General features: G+C 49.9%; 5 protein-coding genes across 5 annotated transcripts; 3 read left to right on the top strand and 2 right to left on the bottom strand.

Annotated features, from left to right (window-relative positions):
• Nucleotides 1-333: 333 nt before the first annotated feature.
• GIQ15_05689 (Cytochrome P450 61) lies at nt 334-2,085 on the bottom strand (the record flags this gene model as incomplete). Its single annotated transcript, XM_033553106.1, has 3 exons — nt 334-1,654; nt 1,705-1,855; nt 1,914-2,085. 3 exons carry the CDS (start codon nt 2,083-2,085, stop codon nt 334-336), a joined length of 1,644 nt encoding a protein of 547 aa, XP_033404250.1.
• Nucleotides 2,086-4,021: 1,936 nt separating this feature from the next.
• On the top strand, nt 4,022-5,986 carry GIQ15_05688 (uncharacterized protein; the record flags this gene model as incomplete). The annotated part of the gene is made up of 1 exon (XM_033553105.1): nt 4,022-5,986. One exon carries the CDS (start codon nt 4,022-4,024, stop codon nt 5,984-5,986), a length of 1,965 nt encoding a protein of 654 aa, XP_033404249.1.
• A 755-nt stretch (nt 5,987-6,741) lies between these two features.
• Nucleotides 6,742-7,158, bottom strand: GIQ15_05687 (60S ribosomal protein L10; the record flags this gene model as incomplete). The annotated part of the gene is made up of 1 exon (XM_033553104.1): nt 6,742-7,158. One exon carries the CDS (start codon nt 7,156-7,158, stop codon nt 6,742-6,744), a length of 417 nt encoding a protein of 138 aa, XP_033404248.1.
• A 1,914-nt stretch (nt 7,159-9,072) lies between these two features.
• GIQ15_05686 (uncharacterized protein) lies at nt 9,073-11,178 on the top strand (the record flags this gene model as incomplete). The annotated part of the gene is made up of 2 exons (XM_033553103.1): nt 9,073-9,733; nt 9,791-11,178. The coding sequence occupies 2 exons, from the start codon at nt 9,073-9,075 to the stop codon at nt 11,176-11,178; spliced, it is 2,049 nt and encodes a 682-aa protein (XP_033404247.1).
• Nucleotides 11,179-12,023: 845 nt separating this feature from the next.
• GIQ15_05685 (uncharacterized protein) lies at nt 12,024-13,454 on the top strand (the record flags this gene model as incomplete). The annotated part of the gene is made up of 1 exon (XM_033553102.1): nt 12,024-13,454. The coding sequence occupies one exon, from the start codon at nt 12,024-12,026 to the stop codon at nt 13,452-13,454; it is 1,431 nt and encodes a 476-aa protein (XP_033404246.1).
• Between the last annotated feature and the right edge of the window lie 204 nt (nt 13,455-13,658).

Here is a 13,658-nt window from a genome sequence, read left to right as displayed (position 1 = left end):
ATCCCCGCAAAGCTATTCGCTGATGTCGCTTGAAGCCCTGGATCGCAGCAAAGTGGTCAACTCCCGGCCACATCGCATGGCTCCGAGGCCAGGACGTTCATCTTGGCGCTGTGGAAAACTAGCAGCCCGAACAACCGATGCCCGGAGACTTCTCACTCTTTTCGCCGTGGATGCCATCATTAACATTATTTGTTAAATATCTGTCTATTTGCTATGGAGTACATCAAGCGGCGTCTAATCGCCATAAACAGGTAGCTAACGGCCTAGGAAGTTAACTACCAATTTCGCTTCCTGAAAACCAACTGTGCGCCATCCTATAGCGAAAAAAAAAAATTAGCACAGCCCGCGAACCGGAGAATAGTATGACAAAAACACATCTCGACGGGGAATGATGTCAGGACTTACCATCGGGAACAAGGTAGCAAACACCTTGATCTCCTCCGACTTGTCTGTGGCATGATGTGTCCAGTCAAGCTCAAGCGCTGCTTTTCCAATCATACCCGCCATAGCCAGTGGCACATATCTTCTTGCGAGACACTCATGCGGCCCGGTGCCAAAGACAAGCCAGTTCTTGATCTCGGATTCAGCGTCTCCCGTTATCCAGCGGTCAGGGTCGAAGACGTCTGGGTTCGGGTACACGTCCGGGTTATGCAAGGCCGGGTAACATGATGGAATGATCATCGAGCCTTTGGGAACCGTGTATTGGGGAGTTATGGGGAAGTTCTTAGTTGCAAGATATGGAACGAAAATGACTGGCGGTCTGTAGCGGAGGAGCTCTTTGATGACTGCCTTGGTGTAGGTAAGTGATTCCAACATGGGTAGGTCAAAGGGTTTGCTTCTATCGCCGCCTCGTGCAGCTAGGTTCTCTTCTCGCAGCCTATCTAGTACATCAGGTCGTTGAGCGAGGACTTGGAATAGCCATGTTGTGGCGCTGCTGGATGCGTCCTGAGATGCGAAGAGGAAGGTGAATAATGTCTCTCCAATTTCCGAGTTTGTGAATTCACGGATCAGATTCGATGGCTTTTCTGCGTCTGATATACCTGCAGCGATTTTCTCACGGTATTTGTTGGATGCCATCATGTGGAGGACCCAATGATCTATGATACAGGTGGGTGGAGCACCGGTGGCCATGTTTGCCTTGCATGCGGCTGCGCATTTCGCAAACTCGACGTGGACAGCGTTGGCTACGCGTTTTCCTCGCCAGACCTTGGTGAAGGGAATATACATCGAGAAGGGAACATTGACCAACTCAAGGGCGGCAGTGGCAAGGTAGTAGTCGTCCGCGATCTTCTTGATCCCGTCCTGTGAGATATAATTGCCGACGAATGTGCGACAAGAAAGGGCGCAGTTGATCTCGCGAAACAGGGTCATGAAGGCCATGGGCTTCCCTTGATTCGCCTTGCTGGCGGCAACGAACTTGTCGAAGTAGTCGGCCAACACCTTCCCCTGAGCAGGTAGATATGTGGCTATGGCCTTGTTGGCGAAGAGGGGAGTCAGTCCACGTCTGTACTCAATGTGTTCCTTACCCTGGAGAAACACCCATGCTTTCTGGCCGATGATGTCCTTTGCGACGGGGACTAAGCACGGCTCAGCGTATGCGGGCGACTTGAAGACTTTGTGGGCTAAATCTCGGTCAGAGGCGAGAACGACGAATCTACAGAATAAGTATTGACTCCTAACAGATACTAGGGCGATAGTACATACTTATGGAAGATTGATACACAGCTGAGCGGTCCACTCGCCCACTGTACCAGGTACGATTCAAACTTTGGATGAAGTGCCTGGATGAACGGGCCCATGAGAGGGATCTTAAACGCAGGTCCGGCTAAGGTGCCCTTATTTATGATGTACATGACTGGAACGGTATTAGCCTCGTTCAATGAACCGGATATTCTTACTGGGATGGGACTCACGTTGGTCATAGAACACCACGCCGAGCAAGAAAGCCACGACATAGTGCCAGGCAGACCAACCGGCCAGGAAATCAAAGAACTGGGAGGCGAGATACGCCTGCACCAGCTCAGGCTGAATACTAGAAGCGTTGGCGTGGGCGTGGAGGATCTGAGCAGCCATACTGGGGGTCATGGTCGGGCAACTTCTGGCAGATAAGTGGCCGGGCATCATGTCTCTCTTATACCCCTTCAGCTGTACTCCGGACCTTCTTAGGGCAAAATGAGGCCGCGGGATCGGCCCCAACTCCGGCCTCAATCTCACTCCGGAACTCATTTACTCCATGAACCCCATGAAAGAGCTGGCTGTATGTACTTTATATACAGTTCCCGATTAGGACTAGACTCCGCAAGACGTGCAGATGCCAAGGCGGACGCTACAATCGGGGTCTAGTCCTCTTTGGGAAGCTCCCGTCGCGTCGGTCTCTCGCTCTCGGCATGTTCTATATCCATCAGTTCTACTCCGTACGATGCGTGACAATGCGAGACTTCTCAATGGTTGACGTGGGCCCTATACGACGTCTGGGGGTTCTGGAGCATGCCGACAATTGTCGGCCTACAGGGGTATTATTCACGCAGGGTTGATTGTACTTGCACTTATGTTGAGGAGAGGGCCGGTGGACGAGGACCGGCTGCGGAGGCAGCTAGTCTAGCCATCGCGTACGATGTGAATTGATCGTATGATCGGAGCGCTTAGTTTCATATCTCATACTATATCCAGGGCCTCAGGGCGTACGAAGAACTTCCATTCGCTCATCATAGCAGAAATAGCACAAGACATCCACACCATTTATAGTGATATTGCACACCTTGTCGAAGGTCAGCATCACAAATAAGAGTGAGGCATTCTCAACCCCACATTATACGAGCGAATCCTGTTACCAGCTCCAGCTACGGACCTGCAGAGCTCGGGCTATAATGTACCGCATTCAGGGTGATTCGCTGGAGGCATTCGATGATATAGTGGAAGGAGCAGACATATTTGTACCTGGTCGTATTTCCGTCCCAGTCCGAGCTGAGGATTAAATGTTGGAACCAGGTGACTAACTAGGCATGGGTAATCATACATGCCTGCTCGCGCTTTCGAACATCTGCCGATAGATAGGGAGGGTGGGGGATTTGGCGGCCTAGCTGTAACCCGGGTTAGCATGCATGTTAGCCTTCCTCCTCATATTCATAGCCGCTAGGGCTAACCTTAACATTACTTACCTAGAGCCATGTTTTGATGTAACGGTGGGAACAAAAGAAATACCTTGGAGCCCCAGGGTATAAATCCCTATCTATGCATTATGCTCAAGTAATGAATCCGTACAGAGTACTTGGTAGGTATAATTACTATGCACTGGCAGATTACAAACTCTTCCTGGGGTCACAACTCATATGCATCGACATCAGGATAGGCAAGAGAGGAAATCCCGGAGGAAGAAAAGTCGAAAATGGGCGATATCTCAGTGTAGCAGCGATCAAACTAGGTAGAGAAGGCGAAATGGAGGAAGCAATCGATGAAGCAAATGCATGAAAGTCTGGATTGTACCTCTCTTGTTGCCCTTACAGATTCATTCAGGATTCCATATCGGCAACTGGATAGTGAGGGCGTATATCTTAACCTGCCTGAGTATATACATAGATGCCACAAGTTAACGTTACTTCCGCACGAAGGACGTTGGGGATGACTAAGCGACCCGCTGATTAAGCCGAGTGATGCAGGTCACGTCACGCCGCGAGTCCACCCGGCAGCATCGCATCAAGAGTACGGGGAACATCGAGCATCCCGGCCAATTGATGCTTCTTCAACTTCATGCCCTGGGCTCGCTATCTGGAGCCCTTGACTACCCACGACACTTATCTTATCTTCGCTCACTGTTATCTGAAAGCATGGAGGATACAGTTCCCTAACGTATTCCTTTCTTTGTTCGTCGTTTTGCCGTTTAACCGTCTGATACGACGGCTCGCCTACCAAAGTACGAAGCCAGAGTACAAGGACCTATATCGCTGCTGTGTCACGCCGGCAGAAGGAGAGTCCTACATGATATAGGTATAGGCCATAGCTATTGTCGGGCACATCTTTCATCATGGCTTTTCGTCTGCCAGACCAGACACCACAGAGACAACGTCCTTTCCCCAAGACTAGCCGTTCTTCTACCACCACACCACCGAATGTACCTCAGTCCAGCGTCAAGGCAGAGGAGGAAGACTCGCAGGAATGGGTGCTCTTCTCTCCCGTCGAGGCACAATCTACCGTTACTCACAGCCATACCACCTCTACGGAACGAACACCTCGCACAGCCGGCCTGTCGCGGCTGAGTGATTTTGGGTCTCTAGATACCGCCGCTCAATCATCAGGACCACTTCAAAGTGAGAGAAGTGATGTAGAAGCAGATCAAGAGCGGCCGCAGGAAGGTGTGCAGGATGATGACGTCACAGAGCTGGATAGCCTGGACGATGGACTTCACGCCTTTCGTGAACCACAGCTAGATCAAAGTGGTGGTCCGGCCCTATTACCTACTCATGATGGGCTGGGGACGTTTGAGCCGTCTGGGTTGAACGTTCAAGAACGGTTATGGCAACATGAACAGTTTAATCCTAGGAGAGTTGGAGAAACGAGGCAGAGGAGCAGGTCGAGCGTGCAGAGACATCTTGATAACGTCAACGAGGCCCAGGGTCTAGGAATGGAACAGGAACGGTGGCAGAGAATCGAACAGTGGCGCATGGAACAGAGTAGAGTTCTGTTGCAGGAGATTGAGAAGGAGACCAGACGACGCAAGCAAAGGAAACGAAGGTCAAAGGCCAAGGGGCCTGGCACTTTACAACATCCACAGCCTACAACATCAAATGATACTATGGAGAGTTCGTCGAAAGCGGACTCGCCTTTTACAGATAATGAAGCGGAGCTTAATGCTACGTTAGACACGGCCCCCAATGATGATACAGACTCAGATGAATCTTTCTGGCAACGAATCACTCGTAGAGTGATCAATGGCCTTATTGGGATCGATGACTCCCTTCTCGCCGTCATATTTGGAGAGGCTCTTGTATCAGATACCAAAGAACAGGATGAGAACGCTTCATCTCAAACCCAGATGGACGGGTCGTTGGTTAACAACAAATACAAACGATTTACCACGTTTGAGTCTGATGACTCAGAGAATGTGGATGAAGCTATGAGAAATGTCATGAGCTCGTCCACGAGGGCTGATTGGTGGCAGGAACGCCTGCTCGAACGCATTGCACGGGAATTAGGCATCCTCGTCCATCAGATATACGAGCATCCCCGCGCATTTACTGCTTACATGCGGACTAATATCGATCCATCTGCAGAGTATGCTGGTATACCCATCTCTCAACCCACGACGACGCCCAATGTGTCAGCCACCGCCTCGCGGCGCCCTTCATATATCAGCCACGAAAATGGAACATCTATACTCTCGCCCACTTTCATCCCAACATTGCAAGACACCGCTGCGTCCAAGCACGCTGCTCTCTGGGGCATCGAAGAAGATGCACCCCATTCGTTTAACGGGGCCCAAAAAGGGACAGGGACCATCAACGATCTATCAGAGTCTGAACGCCGCGAACGAGATCGTGAATATTGGGAACGAGAACTAAACATTAAAATGGTTTTCCGGTACCTACGCAGCCGCTTCGCTGCGTCAGCAACTGGAAATACCAGCATAAACAACACTAACACTGACCCAACCTCTCCGCAACATAAAACCCAACGACAGCGACAACATGATCCCATCCGCGCTGCAATCATCCGCCAGCATCACCCCTTAGTCGCCCGCGCAGAAGCAAACTCTCGCTTCCATCATCATCAGTCCCCACGTATCTACCGACATCACAGCCATATGCGTGGCGCTGCTAGCTCAAGCTGTGCAAGCCAAAGTCAGAGTACGCGCAAGTCTGTGTCAACTAAACGTACCATCGCGGGTGGCAGTGGTTCTAGTAGGCATTACTGGGATATCGGAGGTAGTGCTGGAAGTAGCAGTGCGCCATTAGCTGTGGGCGGCGGCATGGGCAGCTGGGGTGATGTTTAGGCTGGTACTTATACCCGAGGAGCTGTTCGTTTATTGATTGCATTGAATCGCATATATGAGGCTAGGTATGGCTGGGGGGTGGTGGCTGGCGTTTCTGGACATGAGCTGTGTGTGTAATGTTGATGTGAGGCGTGGATCATCGCTTTAGATAGGCGGGTGAGTTGGATGGGTGCCTCTCATCTCATATATTTCTATCTATTTCTGTCTATTTGCAGTATTAGCTCTGCAGTCGGTGATTTTACGGGGTATTTATTTAGTCATACTTACCTTGTCTATATATATCCTATGGTTGGATAGATAGATGCTGATATTATTTGGACATTGTCATTCGGCTTCTTAAATATACACCATACGCATTATGTGGGAAACATTAATCATTGATATACAAGCAGCATGAAGAGCTGGATACCCAGGGAACTCGTATTAAAGTCGTAAGTATGGTAGCTTCTTGGGAAGAGGTTCAGTCACTGAATGACTGGAATAAATTAACTCAAACTCCTGCCAGCCATCATAAACATCAATCAATCAATGAGACAGTTTTCGCAGAAATGACCTGGATTTAATTTAAAACTAAAAACAAGTTTCATCTCACAATCCGCAATTATTCCATGAGAAAAAAGATAATGGTATTATGCTCATTTTTTTGTCATTCTTTTGATTCATTTATTCCTTGTGAGATATCTGCTGTTGATTGCCTCGATCAAACAAGCAAAACAAATTCAACCTCAAACCCAAACCCCGCTAAACCTCATGCTCTATGCCTCCTGGGAAACATTCTCATAAGCCTCTGGGAATCGCTGCATGTTCTTCTCGACTGGTCCCTTGTTTCTCAAGAATTGCACGTAAGCACCATCGATCTTAACACGTCCCTCCTGTCGGAGTCTGACATATTCCTCTCGTCGTAGAGGGGTGAAGCCCCAGTTCTTAGAGACAATGATCTTTTGGCGACCTGGGAACTTGTACATGGAACGGCGGAGGGCCTCGACGGCAGTGGCGCGGTGGGCGTCACGGGTGCGGACGGAAAGGAGAATTTGGCCGATGTTGACACGGGCAACGGAGCCGTTGGGTTTACCGAAGGCACCACGCATACCAGTCTGCAATCTATCGGCACCAGCGCACGACAACATCTTGTTGATACGGACAACGTGGAAGGGATGGGCACGGATGCGCATGTGGAAACCTTCCTTTCCGGCAATCTTGACGAGGTACCTGGTTTTTTCATGTTAGTCCTGGGTAAAGAGTCGAGTCTAGATTTGAACGGTGGCGGTTCTCACTTGTTGGCACAGATACGAGCAGCTTCGAGAGCCTCGGCACTCAGCTGTTCATATTCGTTGGAGACCATGTGCACGCAGAGAGGGAAGTCGTCGACATTGGCCTTCTTACGTCCAAGATCGAAGATTCGGATCTTAGGGTCTGGGACACCACGGTTGAAACGGGACTTGGGGTATGGCTAGAGAGTTGTTAAGTTAGCTATCATTCCACCTTGTATAGCCCTTGAACCCCCCCCCCCCCCCCCGCGATTGCTTCTCGCTTCTCGGCAGCGACTTTCCACGATCGGCCCGTTTTCCAGCAACGAATTCCAGCGCATTCTCATCAGACATTCATTTCCCGTCTCTTCCATATGCAATCGCGGTAGGAGTCCTCGAGCGAAGCGTAGCAGATCAACCCACCTTGTTCTTGCAGTAGCGGTAACATCTTGCGGGACGACGCGCCATCTTATCGGTTCAGGTGTGTATAACGCGCACTTCCTGCGAACGATAAGGCTGTTTTCGAGGTGGAAGAGGTCGGTGGTGATGGTTTATATGTCGACGAGGTAGGAAGAATTTCCTTCTGGGGCGAACAAGCACACACAAGATAATTAATAAGCGGGTTGATTTCCAAGCAAGCCCTAAGCCCTAACTTTTCGCCCAAAGAGGCAATATCCAACCTCGTCCTCAAGACGACTTCGACTTCATTCTCACGACTCTTGCTCTTGATATCTGTTGCTTACAGGTGATTTATAATCTCCGGCGGGTTGCGGCCGTGATTATGCTGCTGTATTCGACAGGCAGGCCGGCGGAACGCCGGGACATGTACAGGGAGGCGAACTACAGACCAGCCTCTAAGTCCTATCTACTCCATGGCTCCGTGACTCTAGGGTAGGACTAATGGACTAGAGGGACGTATGGGATCCTCGTGGCGCAGTGATGTCTTGCTGTTGTATTGGTACTCGATGCTGGTGGACTGGATGACTCGACTAACGATATACTTAGTTACCTTATGACCAGGCAGTCCAAGGAGAGACGGCATCATCGCCAACACGGATGAGAATATGACCAGCAGGCACAATATAACTCGGTGATTAGTGAGTATTTATAGTCATCCGGCTGCAGGCACCATGTATATCGGCCATCAGGGCGATCGTGGCTCGTTCGAGTATCTCACCCTTGTCCTCCTCTCCGTCGTGTCACAGAGATCGATCTCCTCTCCGCGCCTCCAGCTGGCCGTAAGCGTCAGCCTCCATCGCTCCTACAACCAGATATTCACCCTTCAGCTGCATTCACAGCCTTGCTTCGGCCTTCAATGCTTTTCTTTTCCCTCTCTCGCGTCTCAGATCTCCTATTTTTAGCGCTTAGTCAGAGATCCGCAGCTCCGCAGCCGTTGATTGGCGCGACGGCCGAGTGCAGCAAGTTTAGCAACTTTGGGTCGTTAATCTGCGGTCTCCATGGGTTTAATTACGGGACACGCATCCAGGAGGTGGATAAATCAGCAGCATCCACGGGCCAGAAACACATCATGAGCGGTCGTTCGAGATGGCTGCATAGCTTAGATTTCACCATTATACAGCGAGGCGCATTCTAGTCCGGGCATCCCATTGTTCTTTCACCAGGGCAAATAGCTGCTTCAAACGAGTACACTTCTATTCAGGTGTAAACACTATTATATCGCTCTTCTATTTTGATTCTTCACTCGACCCTCACAAGTCACGATTCACGGTTCGCTTCCAAGAGACTCTGGCAGGCTTTGAGCTGCTATCCTACGTGTCTTAGAGTAATTTGCTTGTCAACTTCATTTACAAAGTATCTCTCGAGACCTCCGTATGCGCAATGGCGAGCACGCCTAGAAAACCGTCGTCTCCTACGCCAGGTGGCCGCAAGACCCCGTCGACTGACGCTCAAACGAGCCCAAATCCACCACGAAAGGCCTCGCAATCCTCAAATGCCACGACAAATGGCGTTGGTCGCTCGCCCTCTACCAAAGGGTCACCAGGTCCCGTGTCAGCCCGTGCCGCAGCAGCGAGGAGGGCTGGGCTGGGTCGGTCGAACCTCAGCATGAGCAGTGTCCCGCGAAGCTTCTCTAATAATAACGACGACGACGACACCAGAGCGGCAAATGCTGCACTCATAGACGACCTAAAGGAGCAGGTACAAAAGGCCGAAACCCTCTCAGATCAATATTGCAAACAACTCGGTGTGCTTCAAATGAGGCTCGACGATGCTGTCAGTGAGCAAGGGCGGTTGGAAGAACAGGCACATGAGAAGGACAGTCAGATCAATCCGCTACGCGACGAGATCAAGGAACTTCAAAAGCAATTTCGAGATCTTGAGCAGAAGCACGAGACCGAGCGCGGAGCGATGCTTACGGATAAAGAGAACCAGGCAAAGAGAGAGGAAGAGCTGGAATCTACCATTCAACGATTGAAGGAGACTATCGCCCAGAAAGATTTCCGGATGGGTGTGGATGGAGAACGCAACATGTCACGTTCACGTCAGTATTCTCACTCATACACTTTGTTCCTCAGAGACTAACATATTGCAATTATAGCGAGCTTCCGCAACCGTTCATCCCCAGATATTGAAAATGGACAGTTTGCGCCATCGACATCTCAGCTTCAACGAAGCCCTTCAAGGAACAACTCCAAGTTGATACTACAAAAGGATAAACTGATAGAATCGTTAAGGCTCGAGTTAGCGGAAGCACAGATCAAACTTGTGGAAATGGAGAACCTAGGCGGTGGCCGTCAGCAGGATCTTGAAAGAGAGCTTCTAGAAGCCCGCATGGCGAATGCTCGCTTGATGGAGGATAACGAAAGCTACCAACTTCTACTCAGCGAGCGGACTTTGAACGGCGACTTCACCAAGGGTGATTTCATGCACGACTCTAACGCAGCACCTGCATCGAACGGAGCCAGTGGCTCTCTGGCTGATGAGCTGGAGTCCATCGGCGAAGGGGGGGATGATAACGAGAGACGTCGACTTGAGAGCGAACTCAAGACTTCCAAGGACCAGAATAAAGCCCTGACCCTATATATCGAAAGAATAATCGGTAGACTTTTGCAACATGAAGGGTTCGAACATATTCTTGACAAGAGCGACGCCGACACTACAGGTTCGAAGAATGGTAATAAAGATAAGGAGCTCCCTCCTCCACCACCAATCGAGAAAAACGAACCCGCCGGTCAATCTTTCCTACAACGTGCAAAGTCCGTCGTAGCCGGACAAACAACTCGTCCCAAACCCAGACCAAGCAGCACCCTTACACAATCTACCTCCACCCAATCTCCTCCACAAATGTCACCTCGCGAGGCACCCACCCCGTCAGCTCACGAAGACCCCAACACTGCCCCTAGAATCCCACTCGGACGCTCCAGAACCGTTCAACACCGTCGAACAAGATCAGACCAAATGGATGGCACCGCACCCCCCGGTGCTGCAAATGTTGTTGGCCAAATGTATCGTGGTCCACCCAGCGGACGCTCCCCATCTACCGGCCCAATGAGCCCGGGTATTAGCCCAACATTGTCAAATAATGGCCCGTTCTTCGGTCCTAGCTTGAGTTCTAAACGCGCTTCTGTTGCCACCGCCCCTGGCGGCATGGGAACTTCCATCTCGACCAGGAGTGCAGACCGTAGATTCAGCAGCGCTGCTAGTCTTACTAGCGACCGGAGCGGAGAAGTTGGATCTACTGATGGCGGTGCTTCTGCTAGTCCACCACGCTCTAGTCCTGGTATGAACAACTATACCGGCGCAGTGATGCAGCAGAATAAACTCCGCCCCTTACGTTTAGTTCAGGAAAACCAGGAGATGGACAGTGATCCACTAGCTGATGATGATGCCGCACGAAAGAAAGCCAATAGAGGTAGCTGGGCAGGATGGTTTAATCGGGGTAGCTTCGCACTTCCCGATTCCGGACAGCCACGGCCGTCATCATGATACCATCCAAACAAACAAACGAACGATGTCTCCTCCAGCCAGTTTGACGCCTTTTTTTTTAAGAAAATCTATTTCAAAATAATGTATTATTCCCCATATTACTATCTATGTCTTTTATTCTTTTGTAACTTTTACTTGCCTATCCATGCCCTCTCATGCCATGTCATTCTAAAATATATACATCTTTGTCTAATCCTTGAATTGTGAAATGCAAACCCCGTTGCAAATTTGTCTATATACCCATGTCTCTTCTCGTCGGCTCCTCGCCTTGCACCGCCTCGTGTCCCTTGCGGCTATGATATATTTACCTATTTTATTACTTCGTACCACAGTTATATTCTTGGCTTCTTTGTTCATTTTTTATGGGCTTAATATTCCAAATCACATGCGAAAACAGGATAGCAAGCTTTGTTATCAAACAATTTACCCGAGGGTCACCGGAATGGATTCACGCAATGTATTGTATAGTTTCATAGCTATGCTTTAAGAGCACAGCATAGGGTTTCACTTTAATCCAACTTATAACATATATGCAAGGCGCATTATCAAAACGTTGAGCCAGAGCGGGTGTTGTTTGTTGTACGAGTCGCCCCATGTGTGTGATGCGCGAGCAAACAATGGAGAACGCTATCGTCTCGAGGGTTGTTTTTCATAAAGGAATTTGAAGTGTAGCTTGAAACGATATACCCATCTTTGACTATACCATGATATATTCGACATGATAGAAAATGCTGTATCTGTTCAATTAGACAGCTACGGAAACGCAAAGAAAACGGAATAGCGCTTAAAATTGAGCGTCAGTCGTTGGCTATCCTTGAGTTAGCAGTAAGGCGAAAGCAGTTGGAATGGAAGAAAGACGAAGAGTTTGGAATGGCTTCTCACCTCTAGGGGGACATATCTCCACTCAATATCCACCCTCATTCTACTACCAGCATCAACATAAACACCAGACCGGATTCTACTCTGATAAGCGTATACCCCTTGCTGTGCGCTGGGAAGATCCTACCATCAACTGGCCTCCAGCTCCGCCTGTGCAGGTCCACCCACTACCAGATCATGAACCGCCGCCGCCGCCGCCCCTGAATACCACGTCCTGGGAACGCGGGTATGCTAGAGAGCCTCTCATATTCCTTAACCTGGACGGAGGGACACAGAGATCGGCGCCATCTGGATTCGAATCTCCTCCGGCATTTGGGGTATTTGGGAGAGAGACAGAGCCTTCGATCAACCGCAATATGGAGGATTGGGCTTACTCGGCGACCAGTGACGACACGCCTATCGAAGGCGAAGAAAAAGATGCATGTATGGAGGAAAGCGAAGAAGGAACGATGACGGATGCTATGCATGATACCGAAACGGTTATGGATGATCCACAAAGTCAGGATCCAGGAACATCGTCAGAGGATCTAGACAACGACGAAGGAGAGGATATGGAAGGATATTGTGCAGACCTTCCGCTATACGAAACAGTGAAGAGTCTCCGTGCGGATGTGGAAGAGTTGAAGCTGAAGATGCGGCGCGAGCGTCTCAGGTTTGAACGTCTAGGCAGTGGAGTGGAGGAGATGCTGCAGTATCTGAGAAATGAAGAACACAGGAACTGGCAGTATAGGGATCGCCGCAATGATTCACATGAACAAGAGCAGGCCTTCCATAGCTTTGGCCGGTATGGAAGGCCTCACCGTCAAGCATATAGAGGGTACACCGACAGAGACCCAAGCTCGAACACTGGCACCATCCCTCCCAAGGCTGCAAAATCGATCGGGGAGTATAACGCCGCGTGGAAGGTAGTGTATGAGAACAAGGATACGGCAGGAAACCGTCCAGTGATACCATGGCCAACTGCCAACCTGCAAGTTAACGCGTTAACGCATCATCCACGACAGCCACGACGCGGTTTATCAAGACACAGCCGACTACCAAAACAGATTAGCGAAGATATATTTCAACTTAGGACGTGGAATGCCTTTAGCTTCTTCGTACAAGCGTTTGGGTTGCATCCAAGGTACACGCATGTTGGCTCCTCTAGGTCTGATTCAGTGGCCGCTGAAGATGTTCGTGACGTGATGGTGTTTGATATTCGGGTTCAGGGGGCGTCGAGGGAGAAGCTGAACGCGCTAAAAACACAGCTGGTGCAGGAGAAGCTAAGATGGCATCCAGATAGGCTAAAGAGGCTGAATATGTACTTCAATATGGAGGAGGAGGAGGCTGCAAAGGCTGTGTTGAGTGCTGTCCTTGAATGTTCTAAGGCATGTAATTGTTGCTTAGAGAGTATCTAGAAAGGTAGACGAGCATGGATGAGCTGTCTGGCTGAAGGATTAACTCAATATCGAGGTGCTAAAGTGATTGTTATAGTGATATCCATGGGTATTTTATATCAAGGGCCTCTGTCTGGATATATCCCAAGTGGCATCCAGCTATCAAGAGAGGACACAAAGGGCCCCGAAGTAGGAGGATATATAACACCCAGGGGAGGATGGTCG

This window comes from Arthroderma uncinatum (genome assembly GCF_011692745.1).
Source record: "Arthroderma uncinatum strain CBS 119779 chromosome Unknown scaffold4, whole genome shotgun sequence".
Taxonomy (NCBI): Eukaryota; Fungi; Ascomycota; class Eurotiomycetes; order Onygenales; family Arthrodermataceae; genus Arthroderma; species Arthroderma uncinatum.
The sequence above is the reverse complement of the archived record's forward strand: the minus strand, read 5'-3'. Positions and strand labels throughout refer to the sequence as shown.